The following is a 26438-nucleotide window of genomic DNA, read 5'->3' as shown; positions in this document are numbered from 1 at the left end:
ATTCCTCGTCATTATAAATATCACGAATACACATTTAATAGTTTTCTGGTTGCAATTTTCTAATGTCGACTATGTGTAATGTATGCTTTATGCATGTGCGCATTGAAAGAAATGTTTAATAAAGTAAACAAATACATATTAAACTTTTTTTTTGTAAATTTTGATACCCTTTAGATCATAATTGCTCTTTATTTCATAAATTGCGGTTTCATATTTTTAATTTTATAATTTCTGCATGCCATCTTACCAGATTTAAACTGATGATCTATAATCCGGAATCGCCGAAGTCCCGACGAATCTGGATTAAAGACATTTCACTGTATATGGCATACCTACTCCTTAGGCAGATAACCCTCGAGTGCTTTGCCATGGTCAAACTAACCTGTGATTTTGAAAATTTAATCAATTAAATATGTTACTTAAGTAAATGTATTGCCGAAATTTCAGTGCTTTACAGTAATTTTTTTCTTGGTGTTGGGATTTTTTTTCTGTCAGTGTATGTATGTGTATATAAATAGATAGATTGATAAAAAAATATAATTTAAGATGTAAGACTATTTAAGATATGTTAGAAATATAAAAAGCATATTTTGATACACACACACACATACATATATAATTTAAAATATAAGAAAGATAAAAAATGTAAATTTGTATTGATTTTTCAATTTTCCTTTACACTTTGTTTTTATATACTTTTTCGAATTTATACACTTTGTTCTTTGTTTGTTTGTTTGTTTTATACACTTTGTTCGAATTAGAATAAAGTGCCTTTTCCACCCCAAACTGTAGGAGCTGCATTGATGGAGGCACATATTATTAAGTTAAAATTTTTAATTTTTATTTTTCTAATTTAATATTAATTTCATGTATTTGCACATTTGTCAGCTTAGAAACAGGCTTTTTCTTGTACTTCTCTTGCTACACTAATCCCCTGATGAAGGAGTACCAGTAGATGTAAAGTCCATTTGCCTTTTATTATTTTTTGCATTTTTGTATTGCAGCAATTTTTGTTGTGAAATTGTTTGGTACTTACGAATTAATTCAACCACAATCGTGCAATTTGGCAATTTTTGCAATTAAAAAAAAATTGCAAACTATTGACATTTATTGCTAGTGGGCAGACATTATCATCATATCAAAAGAAAACATACTTTAGCAATTTAAAACATAAATTTTGATTTTAAATAGCAATTATATCAGTGGTTCCCAAATTGTGTACTACCGTGCCTTGGAGAGCTGCTGGCTCTTCACAGAGATGCAGCAAAATATTGTAAAAACCTTCCTAATTGATTGAAGCGAGACATTTAGCTTAACTAAACAATAAAAGGAGAAGCTAAAAATATATAGATTTTTTTTTGTTTGTTTTTATTTGATCCTTTATAGTTGCTATAACAGAATATTCTTGCGAAGGGTAGCCGGTAAAGCTGTGCCTTCTCGATCGTGTTATCGAACGATCTTTTCATTGCTTTCTACAGCTCATTTGGTAAAAAAGGAACCAGGAACCTTTTTTTTTCCGCAGAGCAGCGTGAAATTGATAAACAGATTTCGGAATTCTTAGAAAATGAAAGGATGTGCCTTTATACATTTTTTTGCAGCAATTCCACTTTATGTTTGATGGGCATCGAAACATACTTTCGCTTTGTAGATCCTACGGCAGCTCCACCATCAGAAATTCTATTTGACTTAATCGAAAATTCAAGCTTACCTTTATAAAATTGCTCTAACAGTCTGCAAAAAATAATAAGCCGGATCCAATTAGAAGATTAAGGAACAACGCAATCTGCAACATTAACTGAAATAGATAATTTTAGCTTAGCTTATACCGTCCGTTATACATTAAACGCGCATGCGTAAACGTATTATGCGCACACGCATATGCGTTTGCGTAAAAGTATTACGCGCATGCGTGAATGCATTATACGTTGAAGCATGCGCAGAAAGTTTGTAGCTTTGAGGTCCGGATTAAAGATCATTTCGGATTATGGGTGTCTGGATTAACGACTTTTGACTGTATTTTATAAAATCTTCTCCACTGAAAGCATGTTTTTTTAAAAAAAGTAAGTGAGGATATGGAAGCCAAACACTCATCTTTGTTGTACTATAGCAATGCAAAATAGCTCTATCGTGGTAATGTTTTATCACATACCTTTCAACGCAGGTAGAAATATTTATTCTCCTTAAAGGAAATGGTACAAAGATGCAGACGGTTTTATTGATCCCAATTTTTTAATAAAATTGACATACTTATGCCTAATTTTTGAAAAGGTGAATTCCCCTACTCTCTGTCATCAGGGAAAAAACATGCACCTTTTGAAGTCAACAGAAAAAGCATCAGCTTTTATAAAAAAACTCTTTACTGTGAAGAAGAAAATTGGATCAAAATGCAGGCAAAGGTTGTTTTATAAGATTGCAGCAATTTTTTATGTCAAATGAACTTGATCATTCTGAAGAACTATGTTTGAAGGATGTTTATCACAGCTAATTGTCTAGTTTGAGAAATGCTTCCTCAATGAAAATTTTGAGAGGTTTGCGTGGATTCAAATCTATTTAACACTGTTGTTTCATCTGAGTTTACTTCTGCAGAAGAAAGAATCTTACCGAGTTGTTTTGCGACAATAGTTTGAAAGCAGAATTTGGCAGCAAGGAATTGGTAGAAGTTTTCATTTCGATAAAAAATGAACATCCCTTTCTAAGTGATAAGACTCAGTGGATTTTAATTCCATTTTTGATGTCGTATTATGCAAAGCTGGATTTTTGGCAGCTGCTATAATAAAAGTAAATATAGAGCAAAAATCAATATGGAAAAGGAAATGAGAGTGGCCATATCCAGTTTAATTGCATGATTTGAGAAAGTGTGCTGTGATTAGTAGTCTCATCCATCACATTAATTATTAATTTATTGTTAATAAAGTAACAAAAAATGTTTAATAATTAAGATACATGAGTTTTATTTATTCTTATCTCTTACTTATGATTAGCCTTACATTTACTTAGGGTAGGGAGGGCATCGTGAAAAAATTTTAATTGAGAAAAGATCTAGTGACTCGTAAAAGTTTGGCAACCACTGGGTTATATGCTACATAAAAAATTAATACTCAACATTTTTTTGCAAATCCTTATGTAATTTATGCTGGTCTTCTGTTCATGTACACATTAATCTGTTTTCACTTTTAAAAAAAATCAGACAATATCACACCCTTTTCATTGCTCACCGACTATTTACCAAACACATCATGTCATTATTCCCTTTAGTGATTTTGCATAAAATGCTATAATCTTGTTGAAATGTTACTTTAGTCTTTCTGTTGGTGGCAAATATTTTAAAATCAAATTTTAGGCAAAAGTATCACAGTTCATCTATAAAAAATGTTTGAACTTTGATTACAACAAAAGGAACTCGTACAAAAATGGTGATGTTTGGCTGAAGAATTGTTATATGCATGGTTGTCTGAAGAGTGATTATGTGCATGGTTGCCAGAGTGTAACACATTTTAGGGGGGTACTTAATGATAAAGTGATTATGATAATATGTTGAGTACCATTTGTTTTGTTTGGTATTGTTTACTAGCTATGTGTAATCATAATAATTTCTTAGAAAATAAAAGGTAAAAAGGCTTACCTTTTAGTCGATCTTCTTTCTAATCCAAAGGCATATCCGGGAGTGTTTATTTCATTCATCGATGCACTACTCACAGAAAGAGAGAGGCTTCTAAGATAATAAGATATTTAATTTACAATCACATCACTAAACTAAAATATATAGTATATAACACAGAAGAGTAGGATTACATGTTTCACTCAAACGTCCATCACGAGTTCTCAAAGTTCAGTTAAAAAAGTTTTAGTTTAATGTTTTAGTTTTTGCTGCACACATGCGCAAATCACGTGGTTGTCGGTGAGAGTTTCAACATACTCCCAGCTTTAAATTTGCTGAAAAATCAAATTTAAAACTGTAACATTTGAACAGGCTTTACCATTCGACCAGTTCTTGTAATCATCGATGGAATCTTTTCGCTATTAAGATCTTGAGGCAAGTCATTACGAATATCAGGATCGCAGTAAGTCTCTGGTTCACCAGAAGAGCTGCTTGCCACATTTCTAAATCTAGACTGTTCATCTGATGATGTTATCTCCAAAGGATACAAACACTTGGTTGGTCGCAAAACTTCTCCAAGCTTAGTCTTGACCTTAACTAAACGCACATGTCCATTCCGAGATTTGAAAATCCTCGGTTACTTTCGCCAATATCCAGTCTGTTCGCTTCTTATTATCATCGGACACTAAAACAAGATCTCCTATTTTCAGAGGTTGTGAAGCTTTTACATGTTCATAATTTTGCTGTAACTGTCCGAGATATTCGATTCGAAATCTTTTACTTAGATCTTGTAAAAGTTTTTGTTGATAAATAAGCCTTTTGTTTAAAGATTTCGCATTTATATTATCCAGATCAGGAACTCCAATGTGTTGAATCTCATGGAGAAACATGGAAGGTGTGATCGGAGATAAATCTTCAACATCTTCCGAGACAAATGTCAATGGACGATTATTCGTTATTGTTTCACAGTCACACAAAATTGTTATAATTTCTTCATGATTCAGAGATGATCGTCCTAAAACTTTGCGAAGGATTCTTTTCAGGACTCCTATTAATCGCTCACACCATCCTCCCTACCAGGGAGCTGATGGCGGAAGAAATTTCCATGTAATTCTGTGGATACTAGCTTATTCTAAGATTTTATCCCAATTTAAGCTTTTGAATAATCTATCACTTCCTTTGAAATTCGTTCCATTGTCGGAATAGATGGTGTGGGGTCTTCCACGTCTAGCAATGAAACGTCTCGGTGCTTGCAGAAAACTTTCAGTTGATAGCGAGAAAATCAATTCCAAATGTATTGCGCGAAAAACAGCACAGGTAAAAATCACTATCCATGATTTTTGATTTCCCTTCAATATCAACGATCCAGTCAAGTCAACACCTACAATCTCAAAGACTGCTGCTTCTCTTACTCAGTCTTCAGGGAGAGCAGCAATGGGTGTTTTCAAAGAATTAGTATCGAACCTCTGACATACAACACAGCTTCTTATGACTTTCTTGACAGTCTTTCGTGTTTTCAAAATCCAATATTGTTCTCATAAAGCAGATATTAAAAATTGTACTCCTGCATGATTGTTCATTTCATGTTTAGCTCTAATTAATTTTACTACAATAGGATGATCTGAAGGAAGAATAATAGAAACTCGAAAATTTTCTGCATCATCTCTTCTCAGAATTCTGGTTTTAACCCTAAGGATTCTGTTAGAATCAATCATTGGTTGAAGTATACGTAATCTTTTGTCATCTAATCCAGAAAATGATTTGCTGTGCACTAATCTCAAAAGAGTTAGTTCGGCTCCTTTAATTTCTTCCGCTGTAATTGTTCCATAAGTTCTATCATTAGGACTTAGTCTGACATTTTTAACAAAATGGAAGATCCAAGATATTATCTTTAGAATGGTATTGTACGAAGAAATCTTATCAAAATTAACTTCAGTCATAGCATTCGAATTAACTGCAGAAATTATTGTCTTCTTTCTTTCAGCATTTATAATGTCAAAATTCAGTACAATTTCAGAGGTAGGCTATTTTTCTGAATCATTTCTCAACCAATCGGGACCCTCCCACCATTTCTATTTGACTAAGGTTTCCGGACTGCATCCTCGGGAAGGGAGGTCAGCTGGATTTAGTGTTCCAGGAATATAATTCCAGTCGTTTGGATTACTTAGAGTACGGATTTCTTTCACTCTATTGTGAACGAAAACGGCCCGGTTTTCATTCTTTTTTATCCAAAATAATGCATCCATAGAATCACTCCAATAATAAATAGGCAAGCTTTCTAGTCTCAAATCTTCCTTAACACGATGTGCTAGTCTAGCACCAATCGTACAAGCTAAGAGCTCTAGTCGTGGTATGGAAATCGGCTTGATAGGTGCCACTCTGGATCAAGCTGAGATGAGCTGACATGTAACGGAATTTTCATTACAGCTTCGCATAAATATGCATGTGGCATATTTACTCGAGTCACGAAACACGTTAATAAGAGATAATAATAATAAGATAAATCGGAATAAGATAAATATCATTAATAAGATAAATCGGAAATTCTTTCGGAGTCAGCAAAAATTCTTCTGGGTATAGCTATTTTTTCCAAATTGTGCAATTTATTTTTCCAACTTTCAAATTTGTCAGAAATGCTTTTAGGTAAATTGTTATCCCATGAAATCTACTGTTTCCAGCATTCTTGAAGCATTAGCTTAGGAATCAGAGTAGCAGGAGCTGTAAAACCAATCGAATCAAAAATCCTGTGTACTATTGACAATATATTCCTTTTGTTGACAGGCTGTTTCACAGAACTATCTTTAAAGTCACAGGACAAAGTGTCATTTGATAAATTCCATTTCAACCCCAGAACTGATACGGTTTTATCGGAGTCTTTATTGCAAGGATTTCCTTTTAAAGTTTCATTGCTAGGTTCATTGTAACACCATCCCCTTAAATCAAATTTAGCAGTCGACATAATTTCCTTCGACACATTAATGAAAGTGTTTAGTCCTTCAATAGTATCAATGCTGGCCACACAATTGTCGACGTACATTGATTCACTTAATTTCTTAGCTACCTCTTGTTGATGTTCAGGAACATTCTCGAGATGATAATTCAGTGTGGCGGCGAGAAAAAAAGGACTGCCATTAACGCCAAACACAACGCGCTTATGTCGATATATTTTAAATTTTTCGGAATCTCCTTCTTCCCACCAGAGAAATCTAAGAAAGTCTCTATCTCGAAGACAGACACCTATTTGCAAAAAGGCCTTACATATATCTGAGATAACCCCGTATTTACCTAGGCGAAATCTGTTTAAAATACTCGGTATTAATTCCAAATAATTTGGGCCCTTTTCTAAACAGTCATTTAAGGAGACACCATTCCTTTCCTTCGCTGAGGCATCGAACACAGGTCTAATCTTTGTGGTTGAACTTTGCTTAATTACAGCCCTATGTGGTAGTTAATGACAATTTTTGGTTTTCTTATCTTCAACAGATTCTATAATACCTTTTTCAGCCCATTTGCTAAAAATATTTTCATACTCTTTCAGACAGTTTTTTGACTGAAGATTTTTGATGCAGGATTTTAACCTTTTCTCTGCTAATAATCTGTTGTCAGGTAAAACCTCATGCCCTTCTAACCAAGGAAGAGAGACCTGATATCTACCCTCACTATCTCTCTTTAATGACTGACAAAATTATGTTTTAGCGATTTCATTAATTTCCTTTCTTGTGTGGGTTGTAGCAGAGTCAAGTCACCGTAAATCCGAAATTTTAGCATCATTAACGAGTTTTAGCATCATTTTAGCATCATTACGAGTCAAGACACCGTAAATCCGAAATTTTAGCATCATTAACATGAAGTGACAATACAGTTTTCGTACTGTCAGAGAACTCACGCTTTTCATTTTTCCCCATCATTGTCCATCCTAATCTAGTGTGTACGCATGATAACCCACATTTTAGTTGTCTAACTTTCCCTGTTAGAAGCTTTCCTGCCACATCTGCACCTAAAAGAACATGAATTTTTAAAGGTGATTTTTCATACATCAAATCAAAGATTTATTCTGCATGTCAGTTAAATTCCATGTTTTCGCAGTTCAATAAGATATGTATCTCTACGAACTTGAGGAATGTCAGTACATATTTTATCCTGATCCAAAACCTGAAAATTACAGTGATAATCACCTTTAAGACTACTCAATCTAATTAAATATTTACTATGAGTTTCTTTCTTTTCAATTCCTCCGAACAAACCATGGATTAATTCTTCTTTACCACTTGTTTTATAATTCATTATACTAACTGCATACTTCGAAATGTAGGATCGCTGGGAACCACTATCTATTAAAATTCTCACATATTTTTCGATCCCATCCCCACGAAGTTTTAATATTAAAGTTTGCAAATTTACTAACTGCATGCAAGATTTATTTGTCAGAACACAGTCTTTTTTATTATTTTCATCCCCAATAATGTCTGTAGAATTATTTCCGTGAGAGTTGCACATTATTGACAAATGAGCTTTACCGCATATGGAACATTTAACTTTGGTTTTGCATAAGCGGGAAATATGGTTCCGTTTCAAACATTTAAAACAGAATCCGTGATTCAGCAATTTTTGCTTTTTTTCATCTAAGGTTAAACGACTCGCATTCCGACATTCATAACTTTCATGATCTGAATCGCAAAATATGCAGTTTGAATGTTTATAATTTTGATTCTCATTTGTAGACAGCAACTGCGAGGCAGACGATACATCTGGTACCCGTTTATCATGCCAAGTTGACAGCTTGCTTTCGCGTTTTGTTTGTCGGGGGAGGGGGTTGTATGAGGAGAAATTGACGGTGCTTCTTTCGATTGCAAAGCTTTTCCCTTGCAATTAATTGCTGAGAAAGAAATTCCACTAGGTGATTCAAATCGTAATTTTATTTTCGAAGTGTTTTATTATATTCCAAAACCAAATCTGCAGGCAATGTTTTAAGCAAACTAGGTGCTCCATATGTTTCTGAGGTCATATTTAATGATTCAAGACATCGAATATGTTTTTGTATGTAATTGAATAACTTTTAATTCTGTTTTTGTATGTAATTGGAAATTTTGAATGTCATTAGAATCCTTTAGAGGTCTTATTTTCAGTAATTTGTCTATATGGGCGTTTAGTAGTACATCTTTATTTCCAAATCTTTCTGTGAGGAGTTTAACTGAAGTTTCGTAATTTTCTTCGGTTAAATCGAAACCGTCAATGGTGTTATAAACATTACCTCCCAAAAGGGATTTCAAATAATTAAATTTGCTTATAGCGTCAAGCGTTTTATTTTGGTGTATGGCTAATGAAAAAGTGTTCCAAAATGTCAGCCATTCGCAGCTCTCGCCATAAAACTTCGGAATCGTAAGTTTAGGAAGCTTCACATTATGATTTTCGCTTTTAATGTTTTCTATAATACTTAACTGTTCAGTGCTTCTTAACACACTAAATTTTTGTTGTTCTATATTAATTTCTTTCAATTTTTTGTTAGCTTTGTATTTAAATGTAGTTATTCTTTCACGATATTCGTCAACACCGTTTAATTCCTGGTCTAGATCCTTTATGTCTATTAATTTTTCTATATCGGCATCTATTTGCTTTAACTCGATCGATTTTTCATTTAAGAGTTCTAAGGAAATTTCTAGTTCCTCTGCATTCACTTCTGTTTTTGATAATTCAGTTTCGATTCAGCCAATTAATTTTGTAACGGCAGCCCTTATGTGGCCGCGTTTCCTTTTCAATGTATCGATGAATTCTGTCATTGTTTAGTATTCAATAATTCAACAAGTATCAACAATTTGCTTTCATTCGCGGTACGGGATGCCAAAAAATGTGTAATCATAATAATTTCTTAGAAAATAAAAGGTAAAAAGGCTTACCTTTTAGTCGATCTTCTTTCTAATCCAAAGGCGTATCGGGAGTGTTTATTTCATTCATCGATGCACTACTCACAGAAAGAGAGAGGCTTCTAAGATAATAATAAGATATTTGATTTACAATCACATCACTAAACTAAAATATATATATAACGCAGAAGAGTAGGATTACATGTTTCACTCAAACGTCCATCACGAGTTTTCAAAGTTCAGTTAAAAAAAGTTCTGTTTTAGGTTTTGCTGCGCGCATGCGCAAATCACGTTGTTGTCGGTGAGAGTTTCAACAAGCTATTTTTACAGCAGTAGTTTGCCGTTGCAAAAGGGAAAAAAAAAAAAAATCAATTTTTTACCAATTCCTTATTTGAGTTTGAATATGATTTTCTTTTACTTTGTGTATATTTTGTATTTAATAAATATTGCCACTGAATTATTGCAGCTTCCAACACATAATTTGATTTTGGGTTTGAAATTAGCTTGTCCAATTTTTGTAACTACTATTTGTGAACTTATATGTATGGTTCACTCACTTGGAAAGTTAATGATTATATAATACCTCAGTACATTTTAGCTAATGTTTCCATTTTTGGACACATTTTTCAGCTGTACTATATTTAAACATTTTGTGGGTGTTTTATTAATGCTATTCTTTCTTTCTATATATACATGTAAGATATGCCAACTCTTTAAGTTTTATCGGGAGACTTTTTTTGTTGCATCTCCAAGCCTCCTGCTAGACCACAAAATCTCCCAATTTTAAACTTTTATTAAGAAAAGTTTTTCCCCCCATGAATAAATGAACTTCATTGAATTAATGAAACTTAAAAGTGTGAAAATTTGATTCTGCCACCTGTAGTGAATTTCAGCATGCTTTTTCATAATAATTTTTTTTTTTATCTGATTTATCTCTGTAGACATGGTATGTATAAAACTTTTGGTATGTATGTGTTATTGCAACTGTCTTCTTAGAAGTCACCAAATTTTCCGAATGTTGCAAACTCTAGGAATCATGTGCATAGCTATTCTTCAGGCAACCCTGCTCATAACAATCTTTCAGTCAAGAAATGTCTCCATTTTTGTATGTATTCTTAATGTATTTCAAAATCCAATAGCTTTTGTGGGATTTGTCAGCAGTGGAAGAAACTGCAGTAAAATTTCTGCAGAAATACAGAATTTTGATACAAAACCTCTAAAGGGAACAGTGAGGAGACACATTTTGGTAGGTAGCCAGTATTGCTGAGGTTTGCGCAATGCCGAGCCTCTGGAATTCTGACAGACAGACAGACAAAGTAGACAGATGTCTTGTTTTGCACCCGCTAAGTCTTTCTGCACCGATGGGCGAAAAATCAAGCATAGGTGCGAGGAAAGGTATAAAGAAAGAGGGGCAATTTCGTATTTGAGGAGAGTAAAAAGGAACTTCGTACATCTTGTACGAGTTCAAAAGGCCAGAAAGAAAAGATGGGACAAAATAAAATTTTAAATAAATGGCCCAAAAATAATAGAGGGAAAAAGAAAAAAAAAAAAAAAAAAAAAAAAAAAAAAAAAAAAAAAAAAAGGCCTATAGAAAGAAAACGAAAAGAAGTAGAAAATATCCTAAAATACGATTGTGTCCATGAGTGTAGTTAAAAGGAGAAGAAACTGTCTTCATTTACAATAAATAGTGTCTCACAGGTGTGTTTGTGTAGTGAGTGTGTTTGGTAATGGTGAATAGATGTGTTACTGGGGAAAAAAAAAATATTGACGGTGTTAAAATGCTTCGTATCAAGGTATTTAGCATGGAATATAAAGTAATATGTATGCTTGCATCCTGAGATATCAACAAAGGTCGTCAAACAAAAGTATATATTAATTTAACCAAAGTAACTTATGCTACTTTCATTCTCAACATTTTCATACATTTTTCAAAAAGCAGCAGCAGACTAACAACATAGAACCATATACAATACAAGACCACAACCGCATACACCCAAAAAAAAATAAATAAATAAAAAAATAAAATAAAAAATATATATATATATATTTATGTGTGTAAATAACTGAGTATATGTATTAAAAACACAAATTAAACAGTATTTATTAATTTAACTATCATAATTTATTACAAGATTAATTATTCTACTATCATAATTTATTACTAGTTAAATAATGTTAATATAACACAATGAGGCACACTGTTATTTATATAAGCTCATAGTTCTAAAAATTTATTTAAGGCGGTGAAGAATAAACCATCCCTTACATATGGACATTTAACAGATAGCAAAGAACAGTATGAGAAAAATCGGTGAGGTATAATATTATTTAAAGGCGAAACTATATTCAAGCGATCTAGAAAGAAAAGAGAATCCAGAAGATCCGAGAGGGAAATAGCGCGATGCCCAAATTATCCCTCTCATCCCCAAATTTTCCCTCTCTCGAGATTCCTTAAGGGCTTTGTAAGTGTTGACAGAGGTGAACTGATAATGCTGGCGTCTGTTTCGAGTTGATACACAAAGGAAGCCACAAGCAATGGCAATTTCAAGTATTTTTTAATGCTTTAAACTGATGAAAAATTAAGATTTATTGATTTAAAGGCACTTATTTATAGAAATTTGATTTAGTTTAGATGAAAGAAAAGTACTTATCTTAAAATTCCAGTCTTTTGAAGTATATCCTTACATTGTCCGCTGTTTTATTCTCGTCAACATCGGAGCCGAAATTCATTGGAATGATATAGGTTTTGTAGAGGAAAAATAAAAAATTTTTCAAAGAAATTTAATTGATAATCACCAAGAGGAAAGGAAAAATTTTCACTTTTTTACGGAGCGCAGCGATCGTGCTGCCGCTTGCCTCGGTGATCACACAGCCCTCCCGCCTCTGGAATTCTCTGATTTTTTTAAAGTGAAAACAGAGCACTGTGTACTTGGAAGAAGAATGCTAAAAAATTACGGAAAGATCTGGAGATGAATGTAATGTGTTTTTTAATGCATCACATAATCCTCATTTAATAATTAAAATTTGCATTTTAAATTGCTAAAATAGGCTTACATGCTCATTTGTTGATAATGCTTGCCAACTTAAAATAAATATTGATAGTTTGGAAATCTTTTTAAAAACAGGTGCAAAAACTACAATCTTGCACTCATCAAGTAACTTATCTTTTTACTTACAAAAAAAATCATTAAATTGCACCAGGTAAGTGTAAGTATCGAACCTTTTATGAAAATTCAGCCTATGTTTAATTAGGTAGTATTTATATTTCATTTTGTTTTACTTCAGTGAATAGTACAGTACTGTGTTTATCTACACAACTGTATGTATATTATTTAATATAATATTTGTCACATTTGAAAGTACTGCACTAAATTAAACTCTTCCTTCTCTACTCAAGATTTTTTTTAGTATAAAAGTGTAAGAAAATTACAAAATTAAATTAGAGCCAAAGGACATAAAATTTAGAATATCTAATTTAAAGTTTAGAAGATCTAATTAAATATTAAATTTTAAAAAACATTCTCTATTCGTAAAAAGCAAATTTAAAGTTGATTAAATTTTAAATGAACTTGAATTACAAATAAATGATTAATTATTGCTATGTTATAATAATCTACAATATCATTAAATTCTGAGAGCATATGTAAATCAAGTGCAAGTATCAAAATCTATGAATATATAATAAATGTATAATATATAATTCCAATAATTTTTTTTTAATCCTAAAAATTTATAAAAATGCATAAGTGAATAATTGTTGAGCAGGCAGGAGACAGACTTATCAAGGCGAAGTTGCCTCCAAACCTAACTCTTCAGTTATTCAATTCATGTTTCGTCATTCATGTAGGCAAGGGTAAAAGAAAAATTCAAAACCAAAAATTGTGAATTACTAAAAAGAAATTTAAACAAGTGGAATTTAGAGAAATTAGCAAGTAAAGACTAGGATAACTAAAGTCAATTAAGAGTAGAAAACCAAAGTAATTTAGAAACTCTTGCGTAAAAAAAACTTCCCTGGCACAAATTATGCAAATAAATCAAAAAGAAACTAGATGCTATTTATAAAAAAATACATAAATAATACTAAAAAGGCAAGTAAAAAGTAAATTTTAATTTAACTTACCAACTAATATTAATATGTTTTACATCAGAATCATTATAAATAGTTGAATAACCATTATAAAGGGTCTTCAAGGCCAGTTTGAAGTTCGTTTGAAAAGGTGCTACCATACAATGCGGAAAACTTCCAGAAACACCCAATTTCGGGTCTGAAAAACCTCCTGAATTTTCATGTTCAGGGTTGAAAGCTATGACATGTTATATATTTTTAACCATTATCAGCAGTGTGATACAACTAAAGATTAATCAAAATTTAATTCTTCTTCAAGATCTAGAATTCTGTTTTAAACATACTCGTATTGCTTTACTTACAGATTTTGTATGCTTTATAATTAAAGAATTAAGTGGTTAAATTAAAAATAAAATTTTACTGGAATTAAAAATAAAAACTTGGTAAAGATATCTCAATTTGCTTAAATTTTATATTAAACTATAAATTTCAAGAAAGATGACATTGTTTCATCTTCTTGAAGGCGCAGAAAAATTCTGAAGAATTTGTTACTTCAAAAATAGGAACCTATGTGGGTTGCCTTCAAACTTTACAAAATTTGTGTTAATAAGTTATGTTAGCATAAATTATTCATTTATTATTTATTTAATTTATTATTATTACATTGTCATGCTTTTGAACTGTACCGAGTGATCACTATACAATATGTCCCAAAATTCTTTTTCTGATTACAAATATTCATAAAGCACAAAATGTAACACATTGACAAATATTTTTTATATTGAATTGCATGTAACATATTCAAGTTTTGGTGTACATGCTTACTGTTACTTTGTTTGTTGGATTGATTGCCTTGCTCATTATGACTTTGCTGTTGCCAAGCTGTGTGAGATTGAAAAAAATATTGACTATCTGAAATGTGTCCTTTTCTCAGATGAGGCCACATTTCATTTGAATGGTGGTGTCAAGTGACACAATGCTAGAATCTGGGGATGCGAGATTCTTCACACTATGTTGGAGACCATCAGAAACAGCCACAAGCTGAATGTGTGGTGCGATTTTATGCACAATTAAATCATGGAACCTGTGTCTTCAGTCAAAAGATGATCACAGTCAATACCTATCGCAATATATTGCAATTACTTATTGTGCCACAGATTTGGGATATTCTGGACTTAATTTTCCACAAGATAGTGCGTTAATTTAGTGGTGGTTAGATATCCATGCCTATTAGGATAGTTCCATAAACTGGCCTTCACGATCACCAGACAACACCACTGAATTTCTTCCTTTGCGGTTATGTCAAGGACCAGGTTTACTAGACACCAGTGAATGATATTGTACAGGTATCAAAGTTTTCTGTGTTTTCGCGTAATTCCGCTTTTTTGAACATCACCCAGGCTGTTTCTGAGATCGATGCAGAACCGTTGAAAAATCGCGACCGGCGTAGTGTTGTGTGGGGAGGTAAATACAGGACATGCTCTCTTTCTTCCTCTTTTCTTTGTAAAAAAACTTTACATCATGCCATCGTATAATATTACGCTGGGTTAGCGATCAAACGTGGGCACTCCTTGTTGCGAACTTTTCGAGTTTGCCTGAGCTGAGATCACGAAATACGTTGTTTCACATCAAGACGAAGTAGGTGGGGCTTATGTGGAAAGGCGGAACTAGATGCGCAGGATATCGAATCAAAGAAGAGCAACCAACCGTAAAACAAGAGCTGACTTCAATAATTTCAGCCATCAGTGCTGGTGCCATCTGTCGGACATAAGGATAACCACATGCATTCTCCAGTACACAAAACTCCATGTAAAAATTTAAGGAATGCTCATAAACTGTACAAAGAAGAGCTAGAGATTAAAAAGGAGGAGCGAGAATCTAAAAAAAAAAAAAAAAAAAGCAATTAAACATTGCAGAAAATAAAGAAGAAAATAAAAAAGTATCAATGGATTGTATGAAAGCTGCTGAAAAGAAATCGAGACAAACTCGCAAACGGAAATTAAAAAAGTTGGCTGCAAAAGTAGCAAAAAAGAAAAAGCTTTTTCCCTAAAAATTTTTAATCAGGATCGAGTGAGACTGAGACAAAATAGCTATTTTTTGTATTCCTCCTTTAACTATATGTTATTTTGTAACTATATTATCTCATATGACTACTTTTTCTGGTGTTATACAAAGTACTGTTTATTGAAGATAATTGAGAGCTATAGTAACAGTTATATATTATCTCTAAAACTTGTTATTGCCTGAAAATGGGCAGTAATATATAACATAAATATGTATATTAGTGTGTTGTAATGCTGTGTACAGTATTCATGTATCAACTGTTAAATTAAGTTACATAAATAGCATCTTAAAGAAGGTTAATTCATTACAATCTCTTGGTGATTTATTAATTTTTTTTTACAAGATAAAATTAATAGCAAAATAGTAAGTACAAGTATTATTTTAGTTTAATTATATGTATATGTTTAATACTTTTTATATTAAAATGTGTTTTTTTTTTGAGGTCGCGCGTGCGCAATTAGTTTTTGTGTAATTTTGTGTCCGCGCGTTATTCAGCTTTTTTTGCCAACATGCGCTTTCATGCCTGTATTGTAGTATTACAATGCAGAATTACTGAAGTCATAACATCCATCCCTCATGTAATGTTGACCAACACAAGGATGGAATTGAAATATCACCTGGATATCCTTTGGGCAATGAAAGAACCACATGTATAAATTTACACAAAACTTACTACACACACAAAAGTACACAAAAACTTGAATATGTTACATGCAATTCAAGGTAAAAAAGTATGTGTCTTTATGTCATATTTTATGTGTTATGAATATTTATAAGCAGGGAAAGAATTCCTGGATACCCTGTATTACATAATTACCAACTTCCAATTTTAGAAGGAAATTCCTAATTTTTCATTATATCTCCTGATTTCAAATTTTTATCTTTTACAAAGTAAAACATTTCCTGCCAATAAATGCAGTTTATTAGGTAAAGGAAACTGAAATTGGGCTAATTCCATTCTTTCACTTCTAATGATTTTCAGCATAACTTTTCCTATTAAATTTTATTTGATTTGTCTTAATTTGCTGTAGGTATTTACAGAACTTTTCATCGTGATTCGAGCAACATTTAATCAGTTAATATTTATGTTTAATTTATTTTACATGAAAAAATGATATTTTAATTTATTCACATATAGTAAGTTTGTTTACATAATACAGTCAAAAGTCGTTAATTCGGACACCCATAATCCGGACCTCAAAGCTACAAACTTTCTGCGCATGCGTCGCGTTCACGCATGCGCACAGGCGTTTACGGGAGCGCATAAGACCCTTGCACTGCGAATATGTTTGTGCGCATGCGCGTTTAATGTGTAACGGAGTTATACGCTAAGCTAAAGTTATCTAATTCAGTTAATGTTGCAGATTGTGTTGTTCCTTAATCTTCGAATCGTATCTGGCTTATTATTTTTTGCAGACTGTTAGAGCAATTTTATAAAAGTAAGCTTGAACTTTCGATTATGTCAAATAGAATTTCCGATATATATTTACTACAAAGCGAAAGTATGTTTTGAAATCCGAAATCTGTTTATCAATTTCACACTGCTCTGCGGCAGAGGGGGGGGGCAGAAACGTCATTATTAGATTATGATAGATTAGAAAGATTATGTCAAATAGAATTTCCGATATATATTTACTAATATGTAATTTGTATCTACAAAGCGAAAGTATGTTTTGAAATCCGAAATCTGTTTATCAATTTCACGCTGGGGATTGGAAGTTGATCTGTCAGCACTATCCTTATCTTCAGAGCAGATGTTTTTATTTTATTTGGTTTATAATTCCGTACTAAGTGTAGTATTTCATCTCGGTCTTTGATATGATTTAAATCAAGTTCCTCGTCATTATAATTCGCGTCATTATAATTCGCTTCCGATAGTGAAGAAAGTGACCCAGAGGTTATTGAAAACGAAAGCATTTCGATTGACAAATTAGTCGGTATTCTCAACACAGCAATTATAGGACTTGAACAGCGGAACTTTGTAACTAAACAAGAAATTATGTCTGTTTAATAGAATTAAAGAGAAAGTATTATCACATGAAACGAAGCAACTTACATTGAAGGAAATGTTTAATAAAGTAAACAAATAAATATTAAGCTTTTTCTTTTTGTAAATTTTGATACCCTTTAGATCATAATTGTTCTTTATTTCATAAATTATGGTTTCATATTTTTAATTTTGTAATTTCTGCATGCCATCTTACCAGATTTAAACTGATGATCTATGATCTGGAAAAATCGATAATCCGGAATCGCCGAAGTCCCGACGAGTCCGGATTAACGACTTTTGACTGTAGTATGAACATTAATTATTCATTTTATTTTCATCCTACTGAAAAAGTACGTCATTAAATAAAATTCTGCCTTGCTCAGGATCTTCTCACATTACAAAAATATAAAACTGAAGTAGCCAAAGAATATAAAATGTAGAATATCTAATTAAATATTAATATATTTTACACCAGAAACACATTATAAATAGCTCAATAGTCAATCACAATAGTATATTACAAAAAAATTTTGAATTAATATGGAGTTATTTTGAAATGACATTGCTGCCCAGAAAAAAAAAAAAAAAAAAAAAAAAAAAGAACACCACTTCTTGGCAACTCCTGGTTTTCTGCAAGATTCTCCGCTTTTTCATATTTTGAAATTACCAGCTATGATGTAATGAAAGGAATTGATTATATTTTCATCAGGTAAGGATGTTTTACACCAGTTTATAAAATACTACTTATAGTTGTCATAACAAGCATCATCTATATATAATACACATTAAAGTAAATGACTTGAATTTTGCATGTTTAGGTGTACTTAATGGAATGATGTACAGATTGGAAATATTAAACTGTATTGGTTTGAGCTAAAATAATAATTACTGAGGTAGATTTTTTAAAATTTTTTAATTTTTAAAAAATTTTTTATTCTATAGGTTGGTACATAATGTTTGCCTTGGTAAAGATAACAGTGCATTAAAATTGTATCAGAGTTTGCAGGAGCATATCCTAGATTTTACTCCACAAGCTCAATCTGTAAGTAATAGCTTCATATTTTTTTTCTGGTATAAAATTTTGACTAATGTTTAATATTTTGTATAGTTTTTTTATTGCATAAAGGTATCTGTAATTAGCTTTTTGAGAAAACTATTAAGCAAAGTTAATATGGTAAGGATTATATACAGCCTTTATCTGTTTTATGAAAATAGAGCAATTTTGTTCAATCATACTTGATGTAAAAAGGCGTATAGTGTAAAGGTAATTATCAATCATTGTATGACCAAATTTTGTATACTTTTGAGGCCTTAAAAGAACTGTTAAGTAATATCAACTAAGTTAATTTAAATTAGTGCTAAAAATAAGAATAGTATGCAGAGTCAAAATAAACAGAAATAACATGTAAACTGAACTGGGACGGTAGCTAAAAATATAGGAGTTTAGAGATAATAGCAATGACAACCTTGAATTAAGCTGTGTCAAAAGTAGTGATGGGCAACTTCGGTACATTCTTGTACCCGGTACGAGAGTAACGGGTACAGACAAGTACCCGTTACTCAAGTAACCATTACTTTTTCAAGTACCGAATACCCAAGTAACGATTTGGAGAACCGAAGTAACGAAATACCGGAGTAACGGTTTGCTGTACCATAGTACCCTAGTAACGGTTTGCTGTACTGGAGTACCCTAGTAACAATTTGGAGTACCAAAGTACCCTAGTAACGATTTGGAGTACCGAAGTGCCCTAGTAACGATTTGGAGTACTGATAACGATTTTGTGCACTGAAGGAACTCTGCCACGTCACCACGTGTTTGATTTTATCTGTACGGAGTAAGATTTTGAATATCAGAAAACATATCAACTACGGAAGTGTCTGAGGAGCAGACTATTCATGGACAAGAGGAGCGCATATCACCATTTCACAAATACAACCAGATACTACTGTCCTCGTACCAAAACCGAAGTGAGCTGAACCCTCATCGATCCTCCATTAACGAATACCGAAATACTGAGAAGAGATGCATATTTTCGTTACAAAGTAACGAATACCGAAAAGCACCCGTTTCGGTACAGAAGTAATGAATACCGAAAAGCACCCGTTTCGGTACAGAAGTAACGAATACCGAAAAGTATCCGTTTCGGTACAGAAGTAACGAATACCGAAAAGTACCCGTTTTGGTACAGAAGTAACGAATACCAAAAAGTACCCGTTTCGGTACAAAAGTAACGAATACCGAAAAGTACCGATTTCGGTACTGAAGTAACAGGTACTTGGATGTACCGATTTTCAGTACCCGTTACAAAATACCCGGTTCGGTAGTACCGACTCATCACTAGTCAAAAGGGGAACTGGTAGGCAATACAGGGTACTGTGGTAAAAGGGTACTTCCTTGTTGATCCCCCTTATTTAAGCAGTGCACAGATAATTATCAATGAGTCTTAATCAAGAAAAAATTAAGAACGTGTGCAACAAACATATTTACATCTCATATGCAGTCTGTAACTAGTATATTTCCATGATTCTTTTGAATGTAGACACAAAAACATTTACTGATCCCAAGAATTTCTCCATATAAATGCTTAAACTTACAACTTTAAATCTATTATCCCTCAAGTTAATGGATTGTGCCAAAGCAGCAGTTCTACTCAAACCTCTTTTCATAGCAGGTGGACTAAAATTCAGAATGGTTAGGGCTGCTCTTTGTTTGGCAATAATTTAGGCACAGTTTAAATAGCAGAGGTTGTAATAATTAGGAAATATTGGTGGACAGAGAAAAAATTGTCATTTTTATTCACCAGGTCAACATGACTGTGGCTCAATTATCTATGTGCCTCAAAGCTAAAAGTCAGTATTTGATAGCTCGTATTACAGACTTGGAAGTATGACAGCATTAGAATGATTAAATCTATCATAGATCATCAAAATGGTAGACAAAACTCTGTATACTTGCATATTTTTTTGCAGTCGAAGCTATATTTTTCTCCAGCTGATGCTTTGAAAGAAGCAGCAAATGTTATTTTTACATTTTTCTTTTTTCTCATGAAACCCCCAAATCTCTTTAGATTTCTTTCATAAATTGAAAAATGTGGTATGGAAGACTTTTTTTGTGAAAAAAGTGATATAAAGTAGGATTATCTGTATATGTATCAAATAATGTTTTTCTTTCCCATTAATTTATGAATGTCAATATTATCAGTTTTGATGTATTCATGTATTCAGTTTTAGAAAACTGAAGTAAACTAAAACTGTTAAACTGTGTTTCATGTTAATTTTTTCATACAGTGTCTCACAAAAATTATCGGTGACTATAAATTTTTGTAAGTAATAGGAGAAAAGCTTTTAAATAAAATATTAAAAAATATTCCCTTTGAATTCATATTTTCTTAGCTCTGTTTTTGTACTAAATTAATTTGAAAAAATTAAATAGTAAATTAAAAAAATTAAATGTTTTGCTTTTGCTATTTTTACTGCCATATATTTCATCAAGCTGCAGATTTTGTTTTTAGCAATTTCCTGATCAAATTTTATTTAATTTTAGTGTCCTTATGTTTGAGAGACAACTGTAAAATTTTATTTTCAAATGAAATTATATCTGTGAAATTATGTTTGGGATGTTTAAGAGTTGTGCAGATATTTTCAAAAGTTAGGGAGTATTATTGAGTGACAAGAACTTCTGTGTGTTTTCCATTTTATTGACTATATATTCTCAAAGGATTTATAGCATTTTAGGCTGAAATGGGGAAATAAGATATCACAAAATTAATCGGGCATTTTCATAATTTCTAACTAAAATTGTTTGTAATAAATAAAAAACAGTATTTTATGGAATTAGAATAAAGAAACTAGGCAAAAATCTAAAAATCATTTGCTATTTTAATTCAAATTTTCTTTTTAGAAAATGTTTGTTATTTTAGTTTTTCTTGCAGTGGTTATTTTAATGTATTCTTGCAGTGAAAGGGAACATTGTTAGAAACTCACAGATTAGTTATTGATTTCCATCAAAAGAAAGGGAAATTTATTAGAAAAATTGCCTATTTACTTATATATATATATATATATATATATATATATATATAAACCTGGACGACCATTTAAGTTATCTTATTCTTATAGAATGAAGCATTTTATTCTAAGGAATATTAAAAGGAATCAAGACTGAGTGCTCCTAAACTTGTTGCGGAACTTCTTGAATTATATGGAATATGTGTAAATCCATAAACTGTAAGAAGAGTAATGCAATTTGTAGGATAGTATTATTGGAGCATTGGTATTGTAGAGTATTGGTATTGGAGCAGTATCATGGTAGTTGTAGGTAGAAGCGAGTAGCAAGAAGAAAATTTTATATTGGTTAAAGAAAAAATCGAAAATTTCAACTCGCTTTCACAAAATTGATGAAACAAAAGACACCTGACTGCTGGAAAAAAGTGTTGTTTGCTGATGAAAGCAAATTAACATTTTTTGCTCAGTTGGACAAGTGCTGGTGTGTAGGAAACTCAAAGAAGAGTTTCGAAAGCAAAACTTAGTAGCAAGTATTAAACATGAAGGAGTATGAGTTATGGTATGGAGAATCTATGCCACATTCCAGTGTTGGTAGTATAGAGTTTATGGATGGTATTATGGATCAGTATAAGTACCTTGACATCTTGAAGTGAAATTTGGCATCGTCAGCACAAAAACTTACTGTTCAAAATAGTTTCAAATTCTACCAGGGCAATGATCCAAAGCATACTGTGCACAATTAGACTCTGGCTGTTATATAAGTGTCCAAAAGTAATTAAGGCAGTATTCCAATCGCCAGAATGGAATCCTATTGAACATATTTGGAAGGAACTAGAAACAAAAATTGAAAATTGAGCATATTTTCATAGCAGTAATCCAAGAGGAGTGGCATAAAAATACTCCAAAAAATAACAGAAAACTCGTAAAATCAATGCCACAAAGATTAAATGTTGTTGTTGTCTTATTCATATTACATGGAACAATGCTTTCGAGAGCCTACTCCAAAGAGAGGTTGGACTTCCCGGAGAACCCGGGCCCTTCGGTACCGTAGTGGGCTTCCCTAACCACTATACCGTTTGGGCGACCAAAGATTAAATGAAGTGATCAAGTGTAAAGGTGATCTCATGAAAGGCTAAGAAGCAAAAACAATGTAAATTTTTTGCTATTACTTAAAGTATCTGATTATTTTTGTGAGTAAATTTTTCCCTATTAAATAAACGATATTGATTTTTGAATTTAATTTTCATCTTTTTGAAAATGCATTAACTAAAAAAAAAAATTTGAATTTTTATATTATCAAAATAAAACCTTTCTTTTTGTTTTAGTTTATTTTATGTTCATTAAAGAATACAAAAATTGCTTTCTGTTTGGCTTATGGCTGCAAAACCAAGCTCTGCAGTGAACTATTTGTATTTTAGTTACATATGTAGGAATTATAGGTTTTTGAAAAACTGTATAATCTCAAGATTTAAAATCACTTCATAATGTTGAAATTGCCTTAACAGCTGCAAATTCTTTTTGATAATATTCGCTTTATTACTGAATATTCTCTTTTGTTTCCAGTCTTGATTCGTAATGTATTTGAATTCTTTATTCTTTATTTTATGAATATCTTAATTATGAAATTTTTCTCATTTACTAATTTCTCTTCAAGCTGCTGTCTATGGTTATGTGTTATTAATAGTCAAAAGTCGTTAATCCGGACTCGTCGGGACTTCGGCGATTCCGGATCATCGATTTTTCCGGATTATAGATCATCAGTTTAAATCTGGCAAGATGGCATGCAGAAATTATAAAATTAAAAATATGAAACCGTAATTTATGAAATAAAGAACAATTATGATCTAAAGGGTATCAAAATAAAAAAAAAAAAAAAAATAAAAAAAAAAAAAAGCAGCTTAACATTTATTTGTTTACTTTATTAAACATTTCTTTTAATGTAAGTTGTTTAAGTTGCTTCGTTTTTTATGTGATAATACATTCTCTTTAATTCTATAAACAGACATAATTTCTTGTTCAGTTATAAAGTTCCATTGTTCAAGTCCTGTAATTGCTGTGTCTACTGACTAATTTATGAATCGAAATTTTTCCGTTTTCAATAACCTCTGTCACTTTCTTTGCTATCGGAAGCGAATTATAATAACGAGGAATTTGATTTAAATCATATGAAAGACGGAGTACATCGAGATGAAATACTACATTTAATAAGGAATTATAAGCCAAATAAAATAAAAACATCTGCCCTGAAGATAAGGATAGTGCTGACAGATCAACTTCCAATTCATTGCACACCCTGGCATTAAAGATAAACAAAGTTTAGATAAATAAACGTTAAAGTTTAGATAAATAAAGGATATGCCTTTATCCATTTTTTGCAGCAATTCCACTTTTTGTTTAATGAACTTCGAAACATACTTTCGCTTTGTAGATCCTTTACATATTAATAAATATATATTAGAAATTCTATTTCACATAATCGAAAGTTCAAGCTTACTTTTATAAAATTGCTCTAATAGTCTGCAAAAAATAATAAGCCGGATCCAATTTGAAGATTAAGGAACAACGCAATGTGCAACATTAACTGAAATAGATAATTTTAGCTTAGCTTATACTGTCCATTGTACATTAAACGCGCACTCGTAAACATATTTTGCATACGCGCACAAGCATATTCGCAGCCGTAAAGGTCTTACGCGCATGCGTCAATGCGACGCATGCACAGAAAGTTTGTAGCTTTGAGGTCCGGATTATAGATCATTCCGGATTATGGGTGTCCGAATTAACGACTTTTGACTGTAGTTCATTTTTCTTTTTGTTTTTCGAGAGGAAGGCTAAAATATAAATTGTATGTGAGTTTGAATGTAAAATTCTTATTTTTTGTATGTATATATGTGATATTTTGATTTGAAGAAAGAAAGGTTGCAACAGATTTGCATTGGAGAGGCTTAACTGCCTAGTTAAAAAGGTGATGCTCGAATGCGGATGTGGCCACTTAAAAACCATAATTTTATTCCATGATAATGCACATCCAATTGTTTTTTGTGTACACAAGATAGTTCTATATCATAGTTAGCAACAGTAATTTTTATGTGCACTGCACAAAAAAAGGGTGGGACAGTTCTATAACTCTTGTTCCACTGTGCCAATTGACAAAATTCATATTGTGTTTTTCATGTCTTGAAAGCGTGACTTAGGATATGTATTAGATTTATATATGGCACTATTCTAACATAGGTATTTTGACACAAAATCACACTTTTTTGAAATAACATACCAATTTTTTTCCGTATTTCAATTCTACAGCTCAAATTATGCCAGTCTGCAAAATTTTGTAAAAATCGTATGAGTAGTTTTTAAAAAAATTAGCTCTCAAAATTTTAGCTCCTTAACGTTAATTACATTTGATATATATTTATTAATATCTCTTTTTTTATTAAACTTTTTTGATTTTTCCTTTCTCGTTTCGAAATTTAGGTTCATTCCAAATAAAATTCACCCATTTTTTATGATTTATTTTTAAAATTTGTATTTTTAAATAATTTTTATAAATTTTTTGAAAAAAAATTTTGAATTATAACCCATAAAATTTTACCACCATCTTAAAGTAGGTGTAGTTATCCAAGCTAAGCATATCTACAAAAAATTAGAGTTTTTTTATTCAACATTTTCTAACGCCAAATGTGGTTTATGGATTTTTTGTTATAGTGAATTGCCACAGCTATTTTTAACCTTAAATTTCAAATAAAGTTTTACGGAGAACTAATTATATGAAATTTTTTCCCTCAAAGATTCGTAATAAATATTTATTAATACTATATGAAAAGCTACTTTCTTAAAATTATGGATATTATTCAAAATTTTAACTTTCTTTTTAATTTCTTCCTTTTTTAAAAAATATTTGTGTTTTTAGTAAATTTTTACCTTTACCATGTTATTGTCTGCTACTTTACTTTAAGTGCATTTAAATTGAATTGTCTAAAACTGAAAAAGTTCGTTTAATGTTTATTTTCACAATGTTTTTAAGCAACAGGACGTTGACAGTTTGGGTCATGTCCCAGTTTAATATATATATAAATTTTTACATTAATTCTCTTAGAAAGAATATTTTAAGTAAATAATTCTACTAATTGTATAAAAAACATGATCTTTAATATGATTTAGTTTGTTTGCAGCCAATATAATAATCAGTCTCTCGGTGGTGCAGAATAAACACTGCTCGAGTATTTTATTTCTTTGTCATTTAGCAAAAAATCTTTTAATTAAAATATTTATACTTTGGACTTTGCTTTAAACTTTATTTATAGTTAAAATGTCTAGAAAATGAAAAAGTGTCTTCAGCTGGAAACGCAATTGATGTAATTGATATTTTAAAAAATTTGACAAGAATGCAAAATTTATGGAAGTGTAACAATTGAAAAATCTTAATTTTCTTGTGTGAGCACTAAAAATAAATGTAGAAGGAAAGAAGAAAATAAAATAAGCAAAAATTTGAAGGAGAATTTGGCGTCAGAAATACCAAGGTGTTTCGAAAAGTTGGACGGTTTTGTATATACTTGCAGAATGCCTGAAGAAAAAAAGCAAGCCATTAAGGGGGAAAAAATTAAATTAGTATTTTTTTTTATTTAAAACTTTTTTATCGTATGATATATTTGATTCTTGCAATTTCAAAAATAAAATATTTGACTAAGGTATGAATAACATTTTAAGAAACTAAATTTAGGATGATAAAATTGTGTAAAGCAATGTGCACAATGTTAAAGCTATTTAAAGCAATATATGCAAGTCACCCTAAGTTAAAATCTCGATTATACTTCCTTCTCATTTATATATCTTTTCTAAACGGAACATTGAAAG

The 26438-nt window shown here is 31.5% G+C and overlaps 2 protein-coding genes across 13 annotated transcripts in view; one reads left to right on the top strand and one right to left on the bottom strand.

The window, feature by feature from the left end:
- Positions 1 to 26438, bottom strand: part of LOC146995541 (E3 ubiquitin-protein ligase HECTD1-like) — a 308521-nt gene that overhangs the window by 171086 nt on the left and 110997 nt on the right. The window lies entirely within an intron of this gene.
- The window catches only part of LOC146995543 (cullin-5-like), a 153774-nt gene that overhangs the window by 87625 nt on the left and 39711 nt on the right, over positions 1 to 26438 (top strand). For 4 of the 12 annotated variants that reach the window (XM_085824311.1, XM_085824306.1, XM_085824312.1 and 1 more), the window contains one exon: positions 18522 to 18621. The exons of 2 other annotated variants lie outside the window; for them this stretch is intronic. In XM_085824311.1, the coding sequence (XP_085680437.1) occupies positions 18522 to 18621 (100 nt within the window). Of the gene's footprint in view, positions 1 to 10452; positions 10706 to 12015; positions 12435 to 12584; positions 12661 to 16400; positions 18289 to 18521; positions 18622 to 21698; positions 22735 to 26438 lie in introns of those variants that run through there. 6 more of the 12 variants (XM_085824318.1, XM_085824316.1, XM_085824313.1 and 3 more) reach the window with 6 other exon arrangements.

The sequence above is a fragment of the Stegodyphus dumicola genome, chromosome 9 (assembly GCF_044657685.1).
Source record: "Stegodyphus dumicola isolate Sdum_Otavi_A_Nest chromosome 9, ASM4465768v1".
Taxonomy (NCBI): Eukaryota; Metazoa; Arthropoda; class Arachnida; order Araneae; family Eresidae; genus Stegodyphus; species Stegodyphus dumicola.
Note: the sequence above shows the minus strand (reverse complement) of the source record. Positions and strands in the feature narration are given on the sequence as shown.